Raw genomic sequence first — 22470 nt, 5'->3', positions numbered from 1 at the left:
ATGTTTCCTCTAAACTGGAAAGCCTGGAAGACCACCTGGTTCCATTCCAGCCAACAAACCAACCAACCACAAGAACAATCAGGCTACCATGTCTCCCTTGAATATTCCTACATCAACACTGAAAATTTGTTATCTAATTCTTTTTCAATACCAGAATGTCTGCATATATTAGGACCCACATAAAACATTTCCAGTAATTTGGCTTATTTCAATTAATTATGTTTTATATGTCAAACTTCCTTTTTAGGAAGGTACTCTGGGTTCCTTAGTGATCCTGAAGAGACACTAGTTTAAACAACACACTTACAGTGTTTTTCTTCGCTAACCTAATTTGGTTAATATCATATTTCTGTATCTGATTATAGAGAATTTGATTTTTTTACCTTTATTTTCAAATTCTGGGCATGTACCTTTTTTAGGTTCTGTGGCTTAACTGTGCATTGACTGTATACCATTTCCTCATGTAATTGTATATCTTATAAAGTTGTTACTATAGGAGACTTACTCTCAGTAATTTGTTGAACCAAAGAGTTACAGAAATATGAATAAATTGGATGTGAGAAGACTTAGTTTCTTCCCTAACAAGCTCTGTGATCTTGGGTATTTTCTTTTTTAGTTTTTTAATTGTGTGTAAATAGGGCTGTTTTATTTATTTATTTATTTAGTTAGTTATCTTTCTCCAAGTTTTAATTTAAATTGCAGTTAATTAGCTTGCAGTATAATATTAGTTTCAGGAGCAGGGTTGGTTTATTTTCTTTCTAAATTTTTATTTATTTATTTTTTAAGGATTTTTTTTTTTTTTTAAGGATTTTATTTTTAAGTAATCTCTATACCCAACATGGGGCTGGAACCTACAACCCTGAGGTCAAGAGTCACACACTCCACTGACCGACTGAGCCAGCCAGGTGCCCCAACAGGGTTGTTTTAGATGAAAATACTTTGGGGGGGGGGGAAAGACCTGTATATTTGATTTACTTACCTATTTTTAAATTGAAGTACAGTTGACATACAATGTTACATTAGTTTCAGGTACACAGCATAGTGATTTGACAAATCTATATGTTCTGCTTATGCTCACCACAAGTATAGCTACCATCTGTCATCACACAACACTATTACGAGACCATTGCTTGTATTCCTGTTCCGTGCCTTTTCATCCCAGTTGCTTATTCATTCCATGACTAGAATCCAAGCCTATACCTCCAATTCCCCTTCACCCATTTTGCCCATCCTATCACCCTCCCTTCTGGCAGCCATCAGTTTGCTGTCTGTGTTTATGTTAAGAGGATATGGGAAGCTGTTTGCTTCTTGGTGAAATAGTATAGGTCTTCAGTATTTTTGTATAAATATTTCTTACCATAACCTGAAATGTTAGTCAGATATTCAAGATTACCTTCTGGGAATGAAAGGTTTAATGCAACTTTATTGCATTAATTGTAGATCTTTATGTTTTCTCAACTTCCCCTATGAGATTATATGCTTCATAAAAAAGGATTATATTATATACATGTATTTTTCATTTGGAGGTATTCAGCATCTATCAGACTAAAGGAATCAAGCTTAATTTTTACTGCATTGCTACAAACTTTGAAAATGATCCCTTTAAACTTACATTATGAAGACATCAGATTGTGTCTCCCAGGTACCTAATGAGAACATCCTGCTTAGTGCAATAAGATTTTTCAAGCAGGTTATTCATGACCAAGAACACTTGGATCCAAACTAATGGTCTGAATATATTGAGTGGGACCGAGCTGCATTCTAATCAAATGAAGAGATACTGGATTTGCAGAACCCTCTAAATGAGTGATTTTCATTTTTTTTTCACAGCCCACAGATAGAAATTGAAAAGTTCCCAAAGTATAGTAACTCTATTGTGTAATTCACTCTCTCTCATCCTCTTCCTTTCCCCCTCCCCTGTACCTTTCTCCATTCCTTCCCTTCCTTTTCCTTTTCTCTCTTCCATTCTAGAAAGAAAATGCCAAGCAGTATCCACTAAATTGATTTTGTGAACTACAGTTTGAAAAATGTTTTCCTAAACTGTAGTGGAAACCTACCATCCATATTTCCTCTTGAGTCAGCTCCTCTGATCCTCTAGACAAACTTATTGGCCTTTGATCTATTCACAGGGGGGTTCCTGGCCATCTGTCATTTGTAGATGTCTCCTTTGGTGTTGGCCCTCAGACCACTTTGGGAACTTTGTGTTCCTGATCAGTTCTCCTGCTGTTTGTGGTCAGCTCATTCAAGCAGTCTGCTCCTGCAGTACAGATCTCTTTATCCTCCATGTCTGCCATATGAAGTCCTGCTTATCTGTCAAGGTCTAAGTCAAATACCACTTCTTTTCTAGAAGCCTTTACAGATGCTCAGTCAGAACTAATATTTCCTGCCTTCCGTTGTACTTCTTTTGTGCCTCCGTCATGACACGTACCATTTATTAGATGTTTTTGCTTGTATTTGGCTCTCTAATACATTTTTGAAATTTCTTTTCAGGAACTCCTTTTCTCTGATCCTTTTAATACTGTACAAGGGTATCCATAATAAAAATGACAAACAAGGATTTGGGGCAGTTTCATCCTAGTCATATAACGGTCCCAACAGAGTTGTTCAGAACAACGATGAAGTCACTTACCTGACAGTAATTTCCATAAGTTTGTATTCTCAATCTCTCCTTCAAGGATATTTTTATATACTTAATGTGCTAGAATAAGATGGGATAGACGGAACAATATTCTGTCTAGATTAGACATATTTTCTCATTCATACAAATACATTTTATTTATTTGTATATTTACCTATTTAACAATACATGTAATATTTATTGGCCATTATTTCTGTGTCAAAGTCTAAGTTCTTTTTGGTGGGTGGGGTGGGGACTGTCTATTTATTTTTTTAATATTTATTTATTTAGTTCAGTTAGCCACTGTATAATACATCAATAGTCCATGATGCAGTATTTGGTGATTCATTAGTTAAGTATAACACCCACTGCTTATCACAGCATAGGCCCTCCTCAATACCCATCACCCTGTTACCCCCTACCCCCACCCCACTCCCCAGTGAAACCCCCAGATTGTTTCTCTGTGTCCTCAGTCTCTCATGGTTCATCTCCCTCTCTGATTTCTCCCTCTTTGGATTTCACCCCCTTCCCTTATGGTTGTCCACGCTATTGTTTATGTTCCGAGTAAGAGTGAAACCAAATGATAATTGTCTCTCTCTGTTTGACTTACTTCACTTAATATATCCTCTCCAGTTCCATCCATGTCAATGCGAATGGTGGGTAGTCATCGTTTCTGATGGCTGAATAATACTCCATTGTATATATGTACCATACCTTCCTTATCCATTTGTCTATTGAAGGGCGTCTCTTCTCCTTCCACAGTTTGGCTATTGTGAACATTGCGGCTAGGAACATCGGGGTGTACATGCCCCTTTTTTTCACTATGTCTGTATCTTTGGGTAGTGCAATTGCTGGGTCATGGGTTAGCTCTATTCTTAACATCTTGAGGAACCTCCATGATGTTTTCCAGAGTGGCTGTAGTTAAGAGACTTATTGTGGGAAGTTTTCATTTGATGCTCTGTAGTGTTGCTTATTTAATGATGCTCAGACATTGCCTCTAAGACAGTGTTATTACAAAGTTCCAGTCTAATTACAATTATATTAAATTCACACTGTTTTGAAAATGGTACATGTTCTCAAATAGTACCATGATAGTTTAATTCTGGAAAACAGTCTGAGAAACTAACTGTAGGAGGTAAAACATATTTATATATTTATACATACTCATATTTTTAAAATGCATATTGAGTTAGCCTATGAAAAACACTTTTGAATTTTTGTGGCTCTCCTTATCAGGGACAAGAGGGAATAATATGCCTTAATTCTCATTTGAGTTTACATTAAGTCCTTATCAAAATAAGCCACTGTAAATACTTATTACACTTGTGCTCTGCCTTTGTTGGCCTGCATTTATTCTTTTTGTTCTTCCAAGGTGTGATATTTCCTGTTCCTGAGTAGTTTTACTTACCAGCTATTCTGCTATATGTTTGCACACTTGCCTTCAAAAAGGTGGGGTGCAGGGGTGACGGTGGCTCAGTCAGTTGAGCATCTGCCTTTGGCTCAGGTCATAATCCTGGAGTCCTGGAATTGAGTCTTGCATTGGGTTCCCTGCTCAGCGGGGAGCCTTCTTCTCTCTCTGTCTCTGCCTTTCTCTGTTTCTGTCTCTCATGAATAAATAAGTAAAAAAAAAAAAAAAAAGTAAATAAATCTTTTAAAAAAGGTGGGGTACGTAGTCACATTTTCATATGAAAAATGAGAGCTGGCATTAAAATTAAACAAGGATCTACTGTGTTCAAGTAGTCTATAAAGAGATATGAATTCTGTTGGGATATCATCATCTTTTTGTAGATAAGCAAAGATAGAATTTTTGGGAGGAATTATGTACTCTTTAAAAAATTTTCATTTTCAAATTGTGTTTGAAATACTTCTGAGGGTTAAAAAGGAGCCTACTTTAAGAAACAGTTGGCCTATGGTTGATGAAGTTTTAGGACTTAAGGCCCAATTCATTATAAGTTGACTATCAGTTGAGAAAGAGGAAAGAAAAACTGAGTTAGAAGCTTGTTTGCTAAATAAAGGAGACTTTCAGTGGTTAAAAGGAGCCTAACTGCAGATTTTTACAAAGTTCTTTAGGAATGTGAAGAAATGCTAGCATTTTTCTGCACTTCCCTAATTTCTGACCTGGAGGGATAAAAAAAGGGCACAGCAGGATGGTGGAATGATTCAGAACTATAGCAATGCACAATCTGGAAAACACTGTTATTGTGGGCAATCCCTGTGCCCTAAGTGGATTTAGCTAGCTGCTAACCCGCACAGTAAGAGACAACTGCAATGATAGTAAGTGCCTGTCATCAAAATAGTGAGAGCCAGGGCTCTGATAGGGCACGATATGTGTCAGTCCTTGTTCTCAGGGCTTTGCAGGCATCAATTCCTTTAATCCTTTTAACAACCTTTTGAGTAAGGTACTATTATTCCTATTTTATAGATGAAAAAACGGACACAAAAAGGAGCAGATCTGGGAGTGATTGTAAACTGGGCACTCTGCTTCCAGTGCCTTTGTTCCTATCCTTCCCTTTTTGGCCAGTCCCTCAGTTAACACTGGAGCTAGGACAGGTGCACTGAAAGCTCTCCATTGATAGACGGCTCAGTGCCCCAGCTACCTAGGTCAGAAAAATAAGGGTTGACCTATGAAAAGACCAAAAAACCAGTAGTTGGATAAAAAATGATCCCTCCGAAGTTGAGTAGGCATTGATTTTTCTACCTGACTGCAGGTCTCCCTTTGAGAAGCTTTTCTGTCTCTCTGCCAGGGCCCTGCGGTATTCACCCCATCACGGCACATGTAGCTTACTTAGCCAAGGCCTCTGCATCTCACGGAAGCTTCTTCCATTTGACAGAAAGGAATGTGTATTTCTTATTTAGAGCTGCATAGGTTCTAGTGCAGTATTTGGCCTATGTCAGGGGCCCAGTAAATATGGTGTGGGTGGGTCTGTGGCACATGTCGGGCCAAAGCTGTATGCATTGCAGTGGTCATGGAGTTAAAGGAAAAGATCACCACTGCCCTAGTCACAGGGAGAGGCTTCAAATTCAGCTCAGCAATTTCCATTCCCTGCCAGCTGAGAAGGTGTAACCATATCGGAGATTTCCTTCCATACCTCAAACACAAGAGGGCTTTCGAATTTCTTTTGGTACCATAGGCCCAAACTCCAATCCCACCTAGCACACAGCCACAGATATTCCCCTTTCTAGCTGGCATCTGAAACTGTAAGACACAGTAGTTTTTTTTTTTTTCTTTAAATGTTATTTAAAGAAAATTTATTTAATTTTTTCTTTAAATGTTATTTAAAGAAAGATAAAAAAATTAACTTCAATGTTAGAAACTCTATTAATATATACCCACTTTCCTCCCTAAATCCATGATATTGATTAGGTTATAGAAAATATTTTCTGACAATAGGTACATGTTGTTCAGTGTTAATTGGTTAAATGGTTAAATTAACACATGTGAACATGCTTTGCAAATTACAAAACATTATAGTTATTTCGCTAATATGTTACTGCCATTAGATGATTGGCTTTTAAAAATTTTGTTGTTTAGGAAGTCTATTTGATAAATTAATTGAGTTAATTACTGGATTGTCTTATTGAATGTTATGTTACTACTTTGGGGGTTAGGAGTTAAATGTTGTATTTTCCACCTTGCTTAAAACATGATCCCTAAAAAAGCATTTAGTATTTTCTTTCCTTCCTTGCTTAAAGTGCTTCACTTATTTTTATTTATTTTTTTTGCCTCAAAAGGCTTGGAAGAGAGAAGAGAGAATACTATGATAGCCTACGGGTTTTTTGTTTTTTTTTAAAGCTTCTTCATTTTTATTTTTGTATTTTTAAAATCTGTGTCTTTATCTTTTCAACTTTTCCCTTTTTCATTCCTGTCCTGCTCCTGTTTATCTTTCATCATTGTCTCTCCCTCTTTTCTTCTGATGAATTTTAGTTCCTCTACTAACTGGTCTTAACCAAGCTGGACTGTTAGTAGGTCTCTGTGTGGTCCTCTGGCACCTTTTTTATTGTCACAGTCCTCAGCATCTCGTTATTGTGTGGTCTCTTCCTTGGGGCATAACTCTATTTCAGCCTAGAGTGGAACATCTCAGGTTTCCAAATCCTGAACCTGCGCTTATAATGACAAAGACATGTACTTTCATAGCACTGTCTCTTCTTATAGAAGCTGTTGGGATTGATCCATCTGCTCTAGCAGTGGACAGGGATTACCTTTCACACTGGCGCGGTGTATAGCAGGTGTTTTGCAGGGTCCCTGGGACTCCATGAGGCCTTCTGCCCTCAGCACCAAGGAGTTAGGAAGCTTCCTTTAGAACGTGTGACTAGGGGTGCCTGGGTGGCTCAGTGGGTTAAGCCTCTGCCTTTGGCTCAGATCATGATCTCAGGGACCTGGGTTTGAGCCCCTCATTGAGTTCTCTACTCAGCAGGGAGCCTACTCCCCACCCCACCGACCCCCGCCTGCCTCTCTGCCTACTTGTGATTTCTCTGTCAAATAAATAAAATAAAAAATATTAAATAAAATTAAAAAAAAAAAAAGAATGTGTGACTAATGTGTGACTGCTTTGCTGTGACCACAAGACCCATCCTAAAGCCTGCTGCTGTCTTATACCCTCAAGCCTTCTTCTAGGCAGCTACCTACTCTTTTTTTTTAAATTAATTAACATATAATATATTATTTGTTTCAGGGGTGCAGGTCCGTAATTCATCAGTCTTACACAATTCACTGCTCTCACCATAGCACAAAAGTGCTGCTTCCTAAGCCTTCTCAAAATGAATCACTGCAGCTTTATTTGGATATTGCAGAAGTCAAGGAGATAGATAGCCAACTGAGAGGAACTTGAGCTCTAACTATAACTCTAAAATCTCTAGTCAGAGTCAAATCATTTAATCTCTTTAAATTCCTTTTTGTATGATTTTGTAGAAATAATTCTACATTTGGTCTGGGTGTTAAGGTCTAATAGGGAATTGGTTTGGTTATTCTGATTTTCACTCTTTTACCTCCTTTCCAACACCCCCCACCCCCACCCCAGTAGTGGCAAAGGATGGGGGTGGGATGATGGAAAATCATTGACTTAAGTCTATACCTAAGTTATATTCTGTTTCTGCATTGACTCAGTCTAAGCCAACACCGAATATTAACTCATTGGGAGAATCTGCCCAATTCATTTATTTAATAAGTGTTCAATTCATACTTAAGGAAATAAAGGAAATTCACTGTGTTGCAAGGAAAGGAATTGATTCCTTATGTCTGTCTCTTCAATTGGATATTATTTTCTCAAATTGGCCCAATTTTATTTTATTTACTCATTTTAAAATAGACTCCACACCCAATGTGGGTCTTAAACTCACGACACCAAATCAAGAGTTGCATGCTCTACCGACTGAGCCAGCCAGGCACCCCAAATTGACCCAATTTTAAATTTTAAATTTCATTGTGGTGATTTTTAACAAATCCCATTGTTTTATATAAATTACACTAATTAGATACAAATAATAGTAATGGATTTTTTTCTCTTTAAAGAAAACCCATTTATTTACATACAGTAGTAGTTGTATTTAACTGAATATTCTAGTTAATATATGTATCAAACACCTCTGGTCATTTTGTAGTGCCTATTCTCCCTTCATCTTTAGAATAGAACCGCATCTTTCAGCTGGGCACATTGCCATCCAGCTGAGACTGTATTTACTAGAATTTCTGGTGTTCTGATGGTCATGTAACTAAATTTCTGGTGTTCTGATGGTCATAAACTTCCAGTGAAATGTAAATGGAAGTATTGCATATCACATTCAAGATCTTCCCTTAAAAGTGGGTGGTGCAGCCTTCATTTCCTTCTTCTCTCCACTTACTAGAATGTTGATTTGATGGCTAGAGGCTGAAGAGAGGTCTTAGATTGAGAGATGGCCTGCTAATGACAGTGGAGCAGCCAGAATAGGATGCTGGGTCCTTTTGACTGTGGGGCTGCTATACGTGGATTGCCTACCCCAGACCTCTTTTACCTGAAAAAGAAGAGCATACCTGTCTTGTGTAAGCACTGTTATTTGGAGTGGTTTTTTGTACGCAACTAAACTTGATTACAATTAATGTAATATATCTGAGTATAATTTTCAAATAATAGGATATGATAAAGTATGCTTAATACTGGAACTACACTGAATATAATTCAAAATAATATAATATTTCGAAGCCACTTGAAGAGCAGTAGTTGTTCCTGGGTCCATTATAACTTAATAGTGTGCAGTATTATAAAAAATATCTCATTGGTTGTCTTGAATTTTCTCTCTCTTGATTCTTTTGGAAATGCAGATTAATATTGAGTAATAGTTTTGTTATTTAGCAGCAGTATTTCCTAGTGCTAAATACAAAATTCTAGATGTTTAGGAGAATTGTTGGAAATACTCTTTCTGGAATCCTTTTAGCTAATGTGTTCCGAGACTGACTTTGTGCTTTTTTGGTGGTGGTGTTTCTTGAGTGATGATGATAAGAATATGTGTATTAAAGTGTGACTGGTAATTTTCTCATGAAATTTATGCATCTTTGGTCAAAGACAGATATGCAAAATAAAAGAGCTCTGATTTTTCATTATCTTTGACTTTTTATATTATTTTGTATCTGATGTAATTTTATAAAATCATGGTGAATATACCTAACATAAAATTTACTATTTTAACTATTTTTAAGGATATAGTTTATTGGCATTAAATACACTTAACTTACATTGTTGTATAATCATCCCCACCATCCATCTCCAGAACTTTGTCATCTTCCCAAAATAAAAATACATACTCATTAAATAATAACTCTCCATTCCTCTGACTTCCCAGCCATGGCAACCAACTTTCTCATTTTCTGTATCCATGAATGTGACTACTCTAGAAACCTCATCTAAGTGGAATCATATATTATTTGTCTTTTTGTGACTTGCTTATTCCTCACTAATATAATAAATCCTTTGCTTTGCTTGGGGAATTATTTAATCACAAATGAATTATTATTGCTTAAGATTGTCTTTTTTACATTTATCTTCTGAAAACTTTCATCTGTAGTGGTAATTCTATGGATGTTAACAGAGTGGATGGTGTTATGATAAAATAGGATATTGGAATCGTTAATTTATGAAATATAGCCCAAGGTAAAAGTCACTGTATAGTTTGGTGTTTTTAATATTATAAAGGCAGTTGAAACTTAAAACAAGGACTTTATATTAACAGATACTACATAAGAGATAAATGTATTAGGTATTTTAGCTAATCTGATGAATTTCTGGTCATTCTGTATAAGAACATAGAGGTCATATTGTAGTGTACCATTTGATATCATGCATTATCTGAATATATTAGAAATAGATAAAATGTGATTTTAGGATAAAATATTAAAGTTCACAGATGAAGCACTTTTCTCACTTGGCTTATATTCTATTTGTGTAACAAATGGTAAATTAATTTTTCTTTCTCAGAATGTATAGATTTTTAGGATTGAACAAAAATCCCTAAAAAGGAATTAAGATATTGATGATTATTTGTTGCCTTGATGAAAATACTGATGATCTTCCATTGCTTCAAAAAAACATTTGTCCTTGATTTAACTGTGTTTTTTTTTTTTTTTTTTTTTTCAATTTGTATCACTTCTTGTTGCTCCTTCTTGGTTTCCTCAGAGACACTTTACAGCGGTACACTTCAATAAAACCCTTCTGGTAGATTGGTGGCTAAGATTCTTTCAAAAAAATCCCAATTAAAAGAAGAAATATGGCGCCTGGGTGGCTCAGTGGGTTAAGCCTCTGCCTTCGGCTCAGGTCATGATCCCAGGGTCCTGGGATCGAGCCCCACATCGGGCTCTCTGCTCAATAGGGAGCCTGCTTCCTCCTCTCTTTCTGCCTGCCACTCTGCCTGTTTCTGATCTCTCTATCAAATAAATAAATAAAATCTTTAAAAAAAAAAAAAGAAGAAATATGATAGGGATTTGGCCTAATGGGAGGTATGCAACTGTATTTGCAAATCTTAGACATTATCCCACAATTTCGGTGTAACCCTTAAGCTGACAATTAAAATCTTTGTTTTATCAGTCATCACCCAACCCTAACAGATGGGTGAAGAATTAATCTGATTTGTATTTTTCCCCACAACTTTCTCCTACACGTTGTAAGATTCTGTGATTTACTTACAGTGAGTTCTTGAAGATAGTTGATGGGCTTATAGATATAATATTTATACCCTATTAAAATTATGCCAGAGTAAAACCACAGAACAGAAGAGCTTCTAAGACCCCTGTAGAAATTTGAAGACAATTTTGATACTCCCGTCCACTCGGAAAAAAAATCTGCTAATACCATAATGTTTTTTCCCTTGCCAGGACCCTCCTTGCCTGGTGTCATTTCTTGAGCTCTCCTGGGAGGAGATTAGTCTAAAACAACAAAGTAGCCAGATGTCTGGTTCTGAGAGAGTCCCAGAGGCCAGGCTACGGTAGGCAACAGAAACCGCGTGGGGCTGAAGATCAAAGATACCTGAGAATTACTTATGGGCACATAGTATGTGTCATTCCCATTATTAGCAGTCTGAGAAAATTTGTTTCCCTAATTAACCCTTTTGTTGGAGTAACCTTAAATTTTAGTGAGTATATTTCTTTTTTGATATGTTTTCTTTTGTGTGGCTTTGAGAAGTGTACATACCAAAAAAGGGAAACGAAAAGGAACCCATGTGCTTGATTGAAATCTCTAAGCACTGTTCTTCTTACCCACAATAGATGTGCTATCCAGTATATAACCATTTATTATAAAATAAATGGGTATAAGGGTTCTAAGTCAAAATTACAAATTAAGAGTCAGGAACTACATGGTTTAATGTATGAAGAGGTGTTCTTAAAGCCCCAATCTTTACTTTAAAAGTACAATTATTTCAACTTTTAACTGCTTTAGAGTGGAGATTTTTAGATCACAGCTTCTTGGTCTTAAAATGAATTCAGAATAAATCCCAGTGGTGGGAAATCTGTACCTTATTAATAGTTGACCTCTTTCTTTTTGCATTGGTATTATAATGAAATGCTAATTGAAAATTCTTGCTATCCTTTACCTGTTTGCTTTATAGATACAGTTTTACATTGCGGAGACATAGACGGATTTGGAAAATGTGAATACATTTGCTGTTTTGAGTTTGTTTTAATCCTAAAGCTTCTAAAGGCTTTTAGCTGAATTTATTCCAAGGCATAGGTAAAAATCTAATTATAACTTTTGATATGTTAGCCTCTAGATGAGAGTATCAAAAGAGAGAACAAAAGATTTTGGTTGGCATTGCCACTTATTTTTGTTTCTGTTCAGCATCATTGTGTAACAACAAAATTGTGTAAAAGCCTTATTCCTGCTTTCCATGAGAAATAATCATAAACCATTGTTATCAAGAGCCAGCTTTAGAGCTTTTAAGTGCTACAACACATCCTTTAACATCTAGTAATATAAACTTGGCATAAAAGCTGTAAAAATGTCTTTAAACCTAATTGGAGATATGTGTTAGCAATATAGTGCAGAGATTTCATATTCTTTGTGTGGTGGTCAAGGCTTCTTTTAACTCCTTGAGGAAAATGAAGCTCCTAGGAGCAGTTTGTAAGGATTAATTGATTTATCTCTTTGCTTCTAGATTTAAGTATTGAAGCAAGAATAAAATTGTCTTCTTGTACAAAGAATAGAGAGGCAACTGTATTTTTTTTTTTTAAGAGCTGAATTTGTGTGATGATTGGTGTTTTTGTTCTTTACACCTGTCTTTCTCTTACAGGCTACCCCATTGTCAACAATACCATCTACCATCACACAAGAGTCTGCTTATGTGTTTTCCTATTTTGAGTGCAAGTTGAGTCAGTTATGACCACTATGCCATAAACATTTCTAAGCTCCAGTTAATGGCTTACTTTAAACAAGTAGTATTCAGAGTAACAAAACACTTCCCAGTATCACAATGTTCTTGTCAGTTCCTTGGAGTTGGTTGTATAGCAGGATTTGATCCAAAGGAATGAGAGTCCTAGTTCCAGGACCAAAGTCCCAGTGGTAGAAGCTTTCTATTCTGTTGTGGTTCAGGGGGCTGTTTTTATTTCCTCTTTTCAAGGAACTCCTCACTTCCTCCGCTTTCCCCCTCACCCCCAAGACACACATGCTTGTGTATATACCCACATTTAAAATAGGGATTTGCTAAGGAGAAGACTAAAAGGAACACCCCTTTTCCCTATCTTTCCGAAGTTGCCAATGTTGCTAGTGGCTCACCTGTTAATGTAGTTGTCTTAAGCTGCTTCATTGATTATTGGTGCTCTCTTCCACCTCCACCTTTCTCCCTCTCCTCCCATTTACCTTACGGACCATTACTGTGAGTATCATCTCTTGTGGCATCTCCCACAACACTGTGTACCCAGAAGTGCTTAATTGTACTTTCAAATAATAAGCATTATCCAATGTAAGGAGATGAAGAGTATTAGTTTTCTAGTTCTGGCTTTTTTATTTATTCCCACTACCTTCCTTATTCATAGATTTCTTTGTATATTATGTATTCCTCTACCCAATCATATTTTGTTTCTCTATTTTTCATCTTTTTTTCTTAATTCTGTTTCAGCAGTCTCTCTAAAGCCTTCCAGGATGGGTTCTGATTCGAAATAAGAGCTAAGTTGTAAGAACAGGCAATTAAGCTCTCTTTTTAAAATTCTTTTAATAACTTAATGTGTAATGATTTAGTACTTGAGCGGGTATTGAGGTAATAATCTATAAACTTTTTGTGATAGAATTATGTGCTAAATAAAAATGCTTGCGATATAAATCAAGTTGGCTTTGTTAGAATGTGATGATTCAATATGCATTTTAATTTCTCTTAATTTTAAAAGCTTTGAGGTTAAGTGTGCAGTCTTAAACATTTTTTTCTAATCTCTGATGGTGTGAAAGATCTTAAGAGCTATTTACTTATTTACCTTTTTTACTTGTTTCCTGAATTTCTTTACTTCTAAAGGAACATTTTTTCTCACTTGAGGTTTGGAGCGACAGCCCTCAGAACATCTGTCACAATTTAAAATGGTGGTCTTTGACACATAGTTGCCCAAGAGTCTGAGGCTGCAATGTGATAGGATTAGATCTTAGTCGATGGGAGGGTCTTTTCCCTGGTGGCAAATGAGGGGTAGCTCACTGCTTGGGAGGGCACTTTTGGAGGGAAAGTTATGTTTGGAGTACAAAAATGATTAGTTCTTGAATCCTGTGACTTTTCACTCTTGCTAAAACAAAGAACAACATTTTAAAAAGAAGGAATAGAAAATTAAGTATTGTCATTGATTGTATCCAGTATGAGCATTTGACAAGAAAGACATGTTTTAAGTGGCATGTTTTTCCTTTATCGGGTAAAATTTACATGATTAAATATGGACTGAAACGACAGCCGATAGATAATCAGATACCTCAGAATATGTTTGGGAAGCTGGGCTTCCAGAAGATATGAGGCTTAGTTATTTTAGCCTGGGGATTTTGCCTGGGGAAAAATGTATGTGCCTCAACAGCTGAAGGGCTATTCAGGAAGAAACAAAGTAAAATGGCATCTATTTTAACATGTAATTTTGCTATTTCATACTTAATCTTATCCTTGGCAGAAATGTCAAAATATACTAGCTGCAAACCAGCTCTGACGCCATATCCACACGACCAAATTGAACTAACTGGGTAGCTAAAATCCTTAAGAATCAAATAGAAGAGGGTCCTTTCTAGGTAATTCTCTGGAGTGTAGGGAATGCTCTAGTGGTATCAAAATGAAGATGTGGTATATTTCAAATAGGATCATACAGCCTAAGAAAAGCTGCTATGGGGAGGGCAGGGGGCAGACTTAAAAGTTGATTTATCATACTTAAATATAGCTACAGATTCTTTCACATCATTTTCTACCTCTGTATATTCCCACTTAAATTTAAAAGAACACTTCCTCCATTTATGTTTAGGTTTTTTTAAAATTCTAACTGGATCTCAAATTGAATCGTTCATGCTGGAAATGATACTACAGTTCCCTGTGCCTTATTTCCTTCTCTGCTGTAGTGAGGACTGGCTACATTATTCTAAATTATTCTAGCTGTACAAACCTGTACAAACTATTTAAGTGAAAATCAAGTTCTTACTAATGGACTAGCTAGATTTCTATTTTATATAAATGCTTTTCTTTTTTTACCCTGGAGTGGAAGCCTACCCCTTGAAGGAATTAAAATGGTAAAGTCTGGACTACAATTTATCCTGTCATTACATGGCTATTGTTGATTGTTTTTTAATCAAATATCAAGTTTCTGTATTTAATGACTTGGAAGATGCATTACATTTTGTCAAAATGTAAGAATTTATGAAGAATAAAGAGCCTCTGGAATCCCCAAAAGATCAAAAAGGGATATGTATAATTTTGCTGTTTAACACATATATAAGCATTAATATTTATTATTGAGGTTAGTATTTTGTATTTTCACTTCCATCAACAAATAATATAGTATATTATTTAGAGACCATTAAACAGCTCAGGATTTAATCACAGAAAAGAAAATTTTAGGGTTTTTTTTCCCCCTTCTTTTATTTGAATTTTCCCCGGGTTGTTTAGTAAAGAGCAAACAAATTTGTTTACGATGAGGGCATTTACCTTGAATAAAACCATGTCTGGTATATGGAAGTAATTCAAAGAACTGATAAGTTGCTGAATGGTCACCATCATCTGTTAACATAATGCACAGACTGTTAATGTTAGGTAACAGAGGTAACCTTGACCATGAAAATCAGTGCCATGTGCAGATATGGCCCTTGATACTTAATTTCTACTTAATTATTAGAGTGCACATAAAGCACATCAGGTTGGTAGGCTTTAGTAATAGTATTAGTTTCCTAACATTTAAAATTCATAGAAATGTTAGATAAATGCACTTTTGTTTGACTGGAGGATTCATTTTTTATTAAAATAGCCATTAAAAAACAAAAAAACCAAAATACAACATGCTTAGAAACTCATTTTTTTAAAGAAACACTTGATCAGTAGAAAATATTTCCCTAGCCAAATTGGTAGCCTCATGCTCTTTTTAAATAGCATCATTTGGAATACTTTAAAAAGTACCTTTTCCCCATAAATGTCCAATTATGCCTTTTCTTTGTAACCTTTGTAAGGGGAAATTTTATCAAGGAATGAGGGCACTGTATTTAATTCAGTGAAGTGAATTATAATTTCAAACATCTGTTTATGATGTTTTAAAGATGATGTATACATATCTATTTAGTGGAATATACCCTTTGGCTTTTCCTTATTTGATAGATGTTGTGGCTTAGAAAGAAAACCACACATATATAGAGTAAATCAAAGACTCTAGGAACGGAGCAGCTTTAAAATAAAACATGCAGTTCATATATGCAAACAGTAAAAAGCATACAAATGGGCGAGCTTTTTTTTTGGTTTTCAATAATAACTTAAGATTTAAAAATAGTTTTGCTATATCTTTTGTGATTCTCTACTCTTTCAGCAAATTGTAGTGATCCATGTACTTTCCTCATGAGGGGATCAGTGTACACAAGAGCTTATGCTTTGTGAGAACCTTAGAATATACACTTGGATTAGAATATAAAAAAAATCTACATTTCAAGAAGACATTGGTATAGGATTTCCCCCCACCTTTGTCCCCTTAAGGAAATAGTGATGACAGCCGTTCAGATCTTCCCCACACCTCTGGTCCTCTGTATCGATGGAAAAAACACTCTGGACAACTAATGACCAAGCAGTTAGCTTTACCAACCTGCGCTTTGGTATTTGAAATTTGGTTTTCAGCCTCATTTCCTGCCTACTGCAGCGATATAGCCTTTAGACAACTAGACTTTCAAAAGTTAAAAGGCAATAAGTCAATCCCCGGAAATGGAGCAGAAACGTAGATTCACATCGTAAATAAGGAAATGCATTGAGTACATTAAACAGACATAGAAAAATGGATTTCTGTCTTTTGTAGTAAGGTAATTGGGCACCACTGCTTGGCAGGAGCTGGTGCTATTGAGCTGGCTGTGGCTGCCACAGGTTGATAGGCAGGTGATCAGGCAGCTTCCGCCAGGGTCTGCACAGGAGGCCTACCTAATATGCTGTCTGCCCTAAGGGCCTATGGGAACACAGTTGGATTATTATGTTAATGCATGAGCCTGCTGCCCTCTTCCTATCCCAGCTGGGTTCCCTGTTGTTAGGAACTGCTTTGCACTGACAGTGGAGTAATATGCTTCATGATTGAAAGGGCAAAGGGGCTTGGAGGAAGGAGAAAAAAAAAAAAGAATAGGCCTGTACAGATATGTAAATGAGGGAAGGAAGTCTGTAGGAAGATTTCACTCTATAGAGAGAAAGTTTATTAGAAAGTTCTTTTTCTCTCATAGCACTCTGTAAAGCCACTCATTTCTTAATTAATTTCTGGGCTTGCTCTCCTTCCCAACACTGCCATATAGTACATGGCAGTGTTTTCCAAAACAGGCACTTAGGTTGATTTTTCAACGGAGATGCTTTAACACATTGGTACCCAGCTGGAGTGCTGATAGTAGTATGTTTTTTTGTACCTTCATTACTCTTTAATACTCGTCCTACACTTATCCCACTGTATTTTATGGGAAAGTTTTTTTTTTTTTTTTTTTTTTTTTTTTTTTTTTTTTTTAAGGCGCTGAAGGATTTATATTTTGTGTTGATGTCACTTTTACTTTCCTTTATTTTTGGTGTGGAAAACTGCATAAACCTTTTGGGAGTGAGTGGAGGTGGAAGTGAGGAAATGGTTCAGTGAGATGAAGGGTATTTTCTTGGGTTGATGAGTTTGGTATGAATGGTGATTCAAATTGCAGTAGCATGTTGTTTTCAGCTGAGGTGTTTAATGTTGACACCATATCCTAGTGAAAAGAGTGTGGGCTTTTTTGTCCCTAGATCTGTACAGATTCCGGCTCTTTTGACTAATTGTTATCCAATTTTGGATAAATTGCTTTACCTCTCATCTACCTCAACTTTAAAATGGGTATAATATGATTTTTAAATGAGAGGATAATGATAAAAATCGTTAAGTCTGACAGAGTGAGTAGTCATAAATGCTTGCCATAATAAGGATACTTAATTGCTATTATAACAATTACCATTTTCAACTATTAGGCCATTATTTTAATATTATAGCTGTATACTTTCAATGGTTTGAAGATTTTCTGTCTTTTCCTGTAGACTTTTTCTTTTAACCAAGCCTCAACAAATGGGAATGACTTTAGTTTCAACCAGAATTTGAAATGAAAATATTCAGATAGACATTATTTAACTTAAAGGGTTAATGTTAGCTTATGTTCCTAAACAATTAGTTTTATAATAAGCCATATTTCAAATGCTAAAAGCAAATTGAATGGAAAAGAAAATTTATTTGGCCAATATTCTAGACAGCTTCTGGAAATACTTTTAGTGGATGCCTAAATTTGGAAAGTTTACAAATATTTTCTGTATGTTTAACTGTGTCTAACACATTTGTTTATTTAAACTAATTAGAAATGGCAGTATATAGCTGGGAATTATTTTAACTATATCTCTTGTGGTTTTTTTACTTAGAAGATGTATGTAAAGATGATGTGTCCACAGTACCTGGTTCATTGAGAAATTGAGAAATGGTGGTCATTGTTAATTAGTGTCAGTGCATGTTTCATATCCACAGACCAGCCTGCATTAAGTAATGCTTTGCCGATTTAAAAGGAGGAACTTTAGGGAGATTCTCAAGGTCAGCAAATATAGAAAGTTGGGTGTACCATAGGATCTATAGACTATGTTACCATACATCTGGTGAAAAGAATTCTCATGATTTAAAAATGATCCACTAATCATTTTAATACTCCATTGAAAACTTTGTGTTAAAGTTTGAGGTAGATACTTTGTGCTACATTGGAAAAGAGACTCTTTTCTGGAAGGCAATTGTGCATTTAACCAGACATATACAGAATATAGGGAGAAGAAACCAGTTCTGTCTAAGCAATTCTTTGTAGTAATAGCAAAATTCTTTTATAACATGTCTTCATATTACCCATTTAGTTGGTTACATATATGGTGTGTTTGGGCATATGTAGATATGTGTGTATATATATATATATATATATATATATGCATATATATATATGCATATATATGTGTGTGTGTGAATATGTATATGAACACATGAATATATACATATTTATGTATGTGACTATATATAATGTGTGCATTATATAAAATTTCAGAATCTGACTTATACCTAAAAATATTTCAAGAGGAGCTCTAGTCAAGTACATTTTTTAATAATGGGATTTTAAATAATGCATTAAGTTTGAGCAATAGTTGTTAACTTGTTAATATTTTGAAGAAAAGGCATTAGAGGAAGCAATAAGACCATGAGATAGGTAAAGAAGAGTCAAAGGAGTGTGCCTTTTTTTTTTTTTTTCCTTTTTTATCAACCAACAGTGCAGGCTGCTTCACTACCTGTTGTCAGAATCCAGTTCTACATCTGCCCCCAATACAACCATTGTACATTAAAAGAAGCCCATCACAGAGTAAGTAAACTCTGTTTTAAACGAGGTCTACTTTGAAGAAAATCCATGGAATCTATTAGGTTTATATAAATGTTTGTCCAATAGCTTGGTTTTCTTTAATGTAGTTGTAGATTTGACACATCTGGTAGCCCCTAATAGGCTGAAAGGTATTAAGGACAGAAGTCTTATTTTATAGCAACAACAACAACAACAACAACAACAAAACAAAAAAAAAAAGAGAAAAGAAAAAGGAAAAAATAACAATGCAGTTCCTTAAACACAGTAGGAATTCATCAAATGCTCATTTACTGAATAATTGGGTCCATATAATAATGTACCATAATAGTATTATAGTACTCGGATTTTAGTTTGTGGATCCCAGCATACATTAATTTCTCTTACCTTTACTTAGTACTCTCTCAAGAAAGCATTATCCATGTGCCCTTTGTCAGCTTTGTGAAGCTGCTGAGTTTACCTTTCCAACCTCTCTGACACCAGTGGTAACTTCTGCCTCTCCAGACCATCTTCCTACCTCTACCAACCCATCACACCTCTTTATACCCTCCCCACATTGTTATTCAGAAAGGCCAGCATTGGAGAAATGAAGACTGGGTGAGGTGTTTTATAGGAAAGAATAAAAGAAACAGCCCCAGAGGGGTTGTTGGTTTCTGTCCTGCTAGAAACTATTAGCCTCTCTGGTGACTATGTTGCCCTTCTGGTTGTGTTCCCCATTCACCCTTTGCTTTTCAGAAACTGTAGAAACACCTTGAATGATTCTTTTATTCCAAACCCCGATCCTAACTAGAATTGTTAAAAGCCACTCCTCTATAAATGTTTCCCTTCCCCACAAGACTTCTTTCAGCTTTTTTCAGATGTTTCCCCCAAAGATGGTAAAATATTTTTGTTGACTTTTTTCCTGGGGCCTTACAAATCTCTAAATATCAACAAAGAATTCTGCAGAACAGGTTATGATTCTAAAATCACAGTGAGTTGTATTGTAAAAAATAAACACTGCATTTTTTTTTAAAGGCTTGCCTTACCTCCCCATCTCCATCCTTCCTCTTCTTTCCCCCTTAAAATGATTATTTGTCTCTATTTTTCCAAATTTACCAGAAATTTTTTCTCTATTTCTGGGTCCCTAATTTAGCAAGTCATTGATTAATCATTCTCACCACTTAGTAATATAATATTGATAATGATGATACAGTTAATAATAGATAATATTTATTAAGTACTTACTATGCTAATAGGTTATATAGTCTCACTTAATTTTCACAAATGCTTACAAGTAGATACTAATTTTACACCCATTTCTGAGACAAGGAAACAGAGGCTTCCTATGTTAAAGTTGTTCAAAGTCCTCTCTGTGGACCTGGATTCAGACCTGTATAAACTAAATGTAGCGCCCTCTGGTGCCTATATATCTTACGTCTGTTTTAGGTGGTAAACTACATACTGAATCTTAGCCTTTCTTTCTCAACCACCTCCCTCCTATCTTTGGATTGTGTCCAAATCTATTCTTGTGTAGGAGGTTGTGTCTCATTAGGCATAATCATGTCACATAGATCTAGGAGGATGGATTGTGGTTAAATAAGAGAGAAACCTTTTTTTTTTTTTTTTTTAAACCCTGTTTTTCAAGGCTGAATGGGTAGGCAGCTTAGTAACTTGGTATTATTTCATGACAATCTCAAAGGAAAAAGCAAGAGTCAGCATAACTAGTCCTTTTACTGGAAAAGTTTGGTAGTGAAAGTGGTGTGAATGGTCAAAAGTTATCAGGAAGTTGGTAGTTTAAGGGCATGAAAGCCAGAACGGAAATTTACATTAGTTTCCTTAAAAATAAACCTACTCTTGGAGCTAACAGTCTATTAAGTGTATAGACAGACCCTGAAGATCAATTAGTAAAGTCACTTGCAGTTATAAAATATAGTTGACCCTTATACAACATGGATGTTAGTGGCACTGACCCCTGGGCAGTCAAAAATCTGTGTATAACTTCTGCCTCCCTGAAAACTTTACTAATAGCCTGCTGTTGAATGGAAGCCTTACCAATAACACAAATAGCTGATTCACACATATTTTGTATATTACATATATTAGATACTATATTCTCACAACAAATCCAACTTCTTCTTAATTTTTTTAGTACTTAGCTTTGCAGTTCATCTGTGAGTTTTTCAAATTGTTGCAAATCTCCAAAAAAATTTCCCATATATTCATTGAAAAAAATCTGCTTGTAAGTGGACCCATGCAGTTCAAACCCATGTTGTTCAAGGGTCAACTGAAAATAACTCATGGGGATGTAACAGACAGCATGGTGACTGTGGTCAGTAATAACTGTGTTGCCTAGGAGAGTAGATCTTAAAAGCTCTCATCACCAGAAAAAACGTTTTTGTAACTTTGTACGGTGACAGATGGCAATTAGACTTAATGTGGTGGTTATTTTGCCATGTATACAAGTATTGAATCAATATGTTGTACACCTGAAGCTGATATGATGTTGTCAGTTATGTTTCAATTAAAAAAAAAAAGAGGAAGGTTACCAGAAGGAAACAGGGCATAGATTAATAAACCAGATCTTTACTTCATGATAAAGCCAGTCCTGACTACCAGACACTGAAAAGACAGTGAAGTTATCCTGGCTTTTCAGCAAACCCCTAAATTTTTGGAAAGAACTTTGAGAGCCCCAAGAATGAAACTTCTTGAAGCATTCTAATCGGGGTTACACCAGAGATGAAGGTGTCTTCTCAGGCCACTGAAATACCAGCAGCTTGTTTGAGATGATTATAGCTAAATGGACAATGGAAGATAGGTGCTTTGTCCTAGGCTTTCCTCCTGAGGTTCACATTTATATGACATTCCTTTTACAAGAGCCTGGGTTTAAGAGTCCTGATTTTACCACTGATTCATTTCACTTACTTCTCTCAACCACTTACCTTCTCTGAGGCTTATTTTTCACATCTGTAAAATGGACTAACACTTATCTCATGGGGTTATTTTAAGAATTAAGTGAAATAACACCTGCTGTCTGGCGTAGAGGATGCTTAATAAATGTCTCTTTTTTTCTCCTTCTGCTTGTGTAGTGCTATTTTGACAGAAATGTAAAGTTAAAGAAGTTAAATCATTTTATTATTAATTCCTGGGTCAGAAAAACAGTTTTTATCTCTTGCTTTTGTAGAATTTTATGCATCACCTCACCCTGTGAGCTACTAATGTTGGGGAAAAAAAGAAATTCAGTTGGTTAATAGCACTTTTTGGAAGGCAGTTTTTAAACTGTAATGAAGCTAGGTTAAATGGGAGCCATGTGGGGCCATTTCCAAGGGTTTTGGAGGTAAAGCAATTTGTTTTTGTACTTGTATC

General features: G+C 35.7%; 1 protein-coding gene across 6 annotated transcripts in view; it reads left to right on the top strand.

Moving 5' to 3' along the window:
* The window catches only part of SLC10A7 (solute carrier family 10 member 7), a 253644-nt gene that overhangs the window by 27640 nt on the left and 203534 nt on the right, over positions 1-22470 (top strand). The window contains exon 5 of one of the 6 annotated variants that reach the window (XM_047717585.1): positions 8481-10011. The exons of the other annotated variants lie outside the window; for them this stretch is intronic. Within the exon in view, the coding sequence (XP_047573541.1) occupies positions 8481-8498 (18 nt within the window). The 3' untranslated portion in view covers positions 8499-10011. Of the gene's footprint in view, positions 1-8480; positions 10012-22470 lie in introns of those variants that run through there. 6 annotated transcript variants of the gene reach the window in all.

This window comes from Lutra lutra, chromosome 2 (assembly GCF_902655055.1).
Source record: "Lutra lutra chromosome 2, mLutLut1.2, whole genome shotgun sequence".
NCBI classification, from domain to species: Eukaryota; Metazoa; Chordata; class Mammalia; order Carnivora; family Mustelidae; genus Lutra; species Lutra lutra.
The sequence above is the reverse complement of the archived record's forward strand: the minus strand, read 5'-3'. Positions and strand labels throughout refer to the sequence as shown.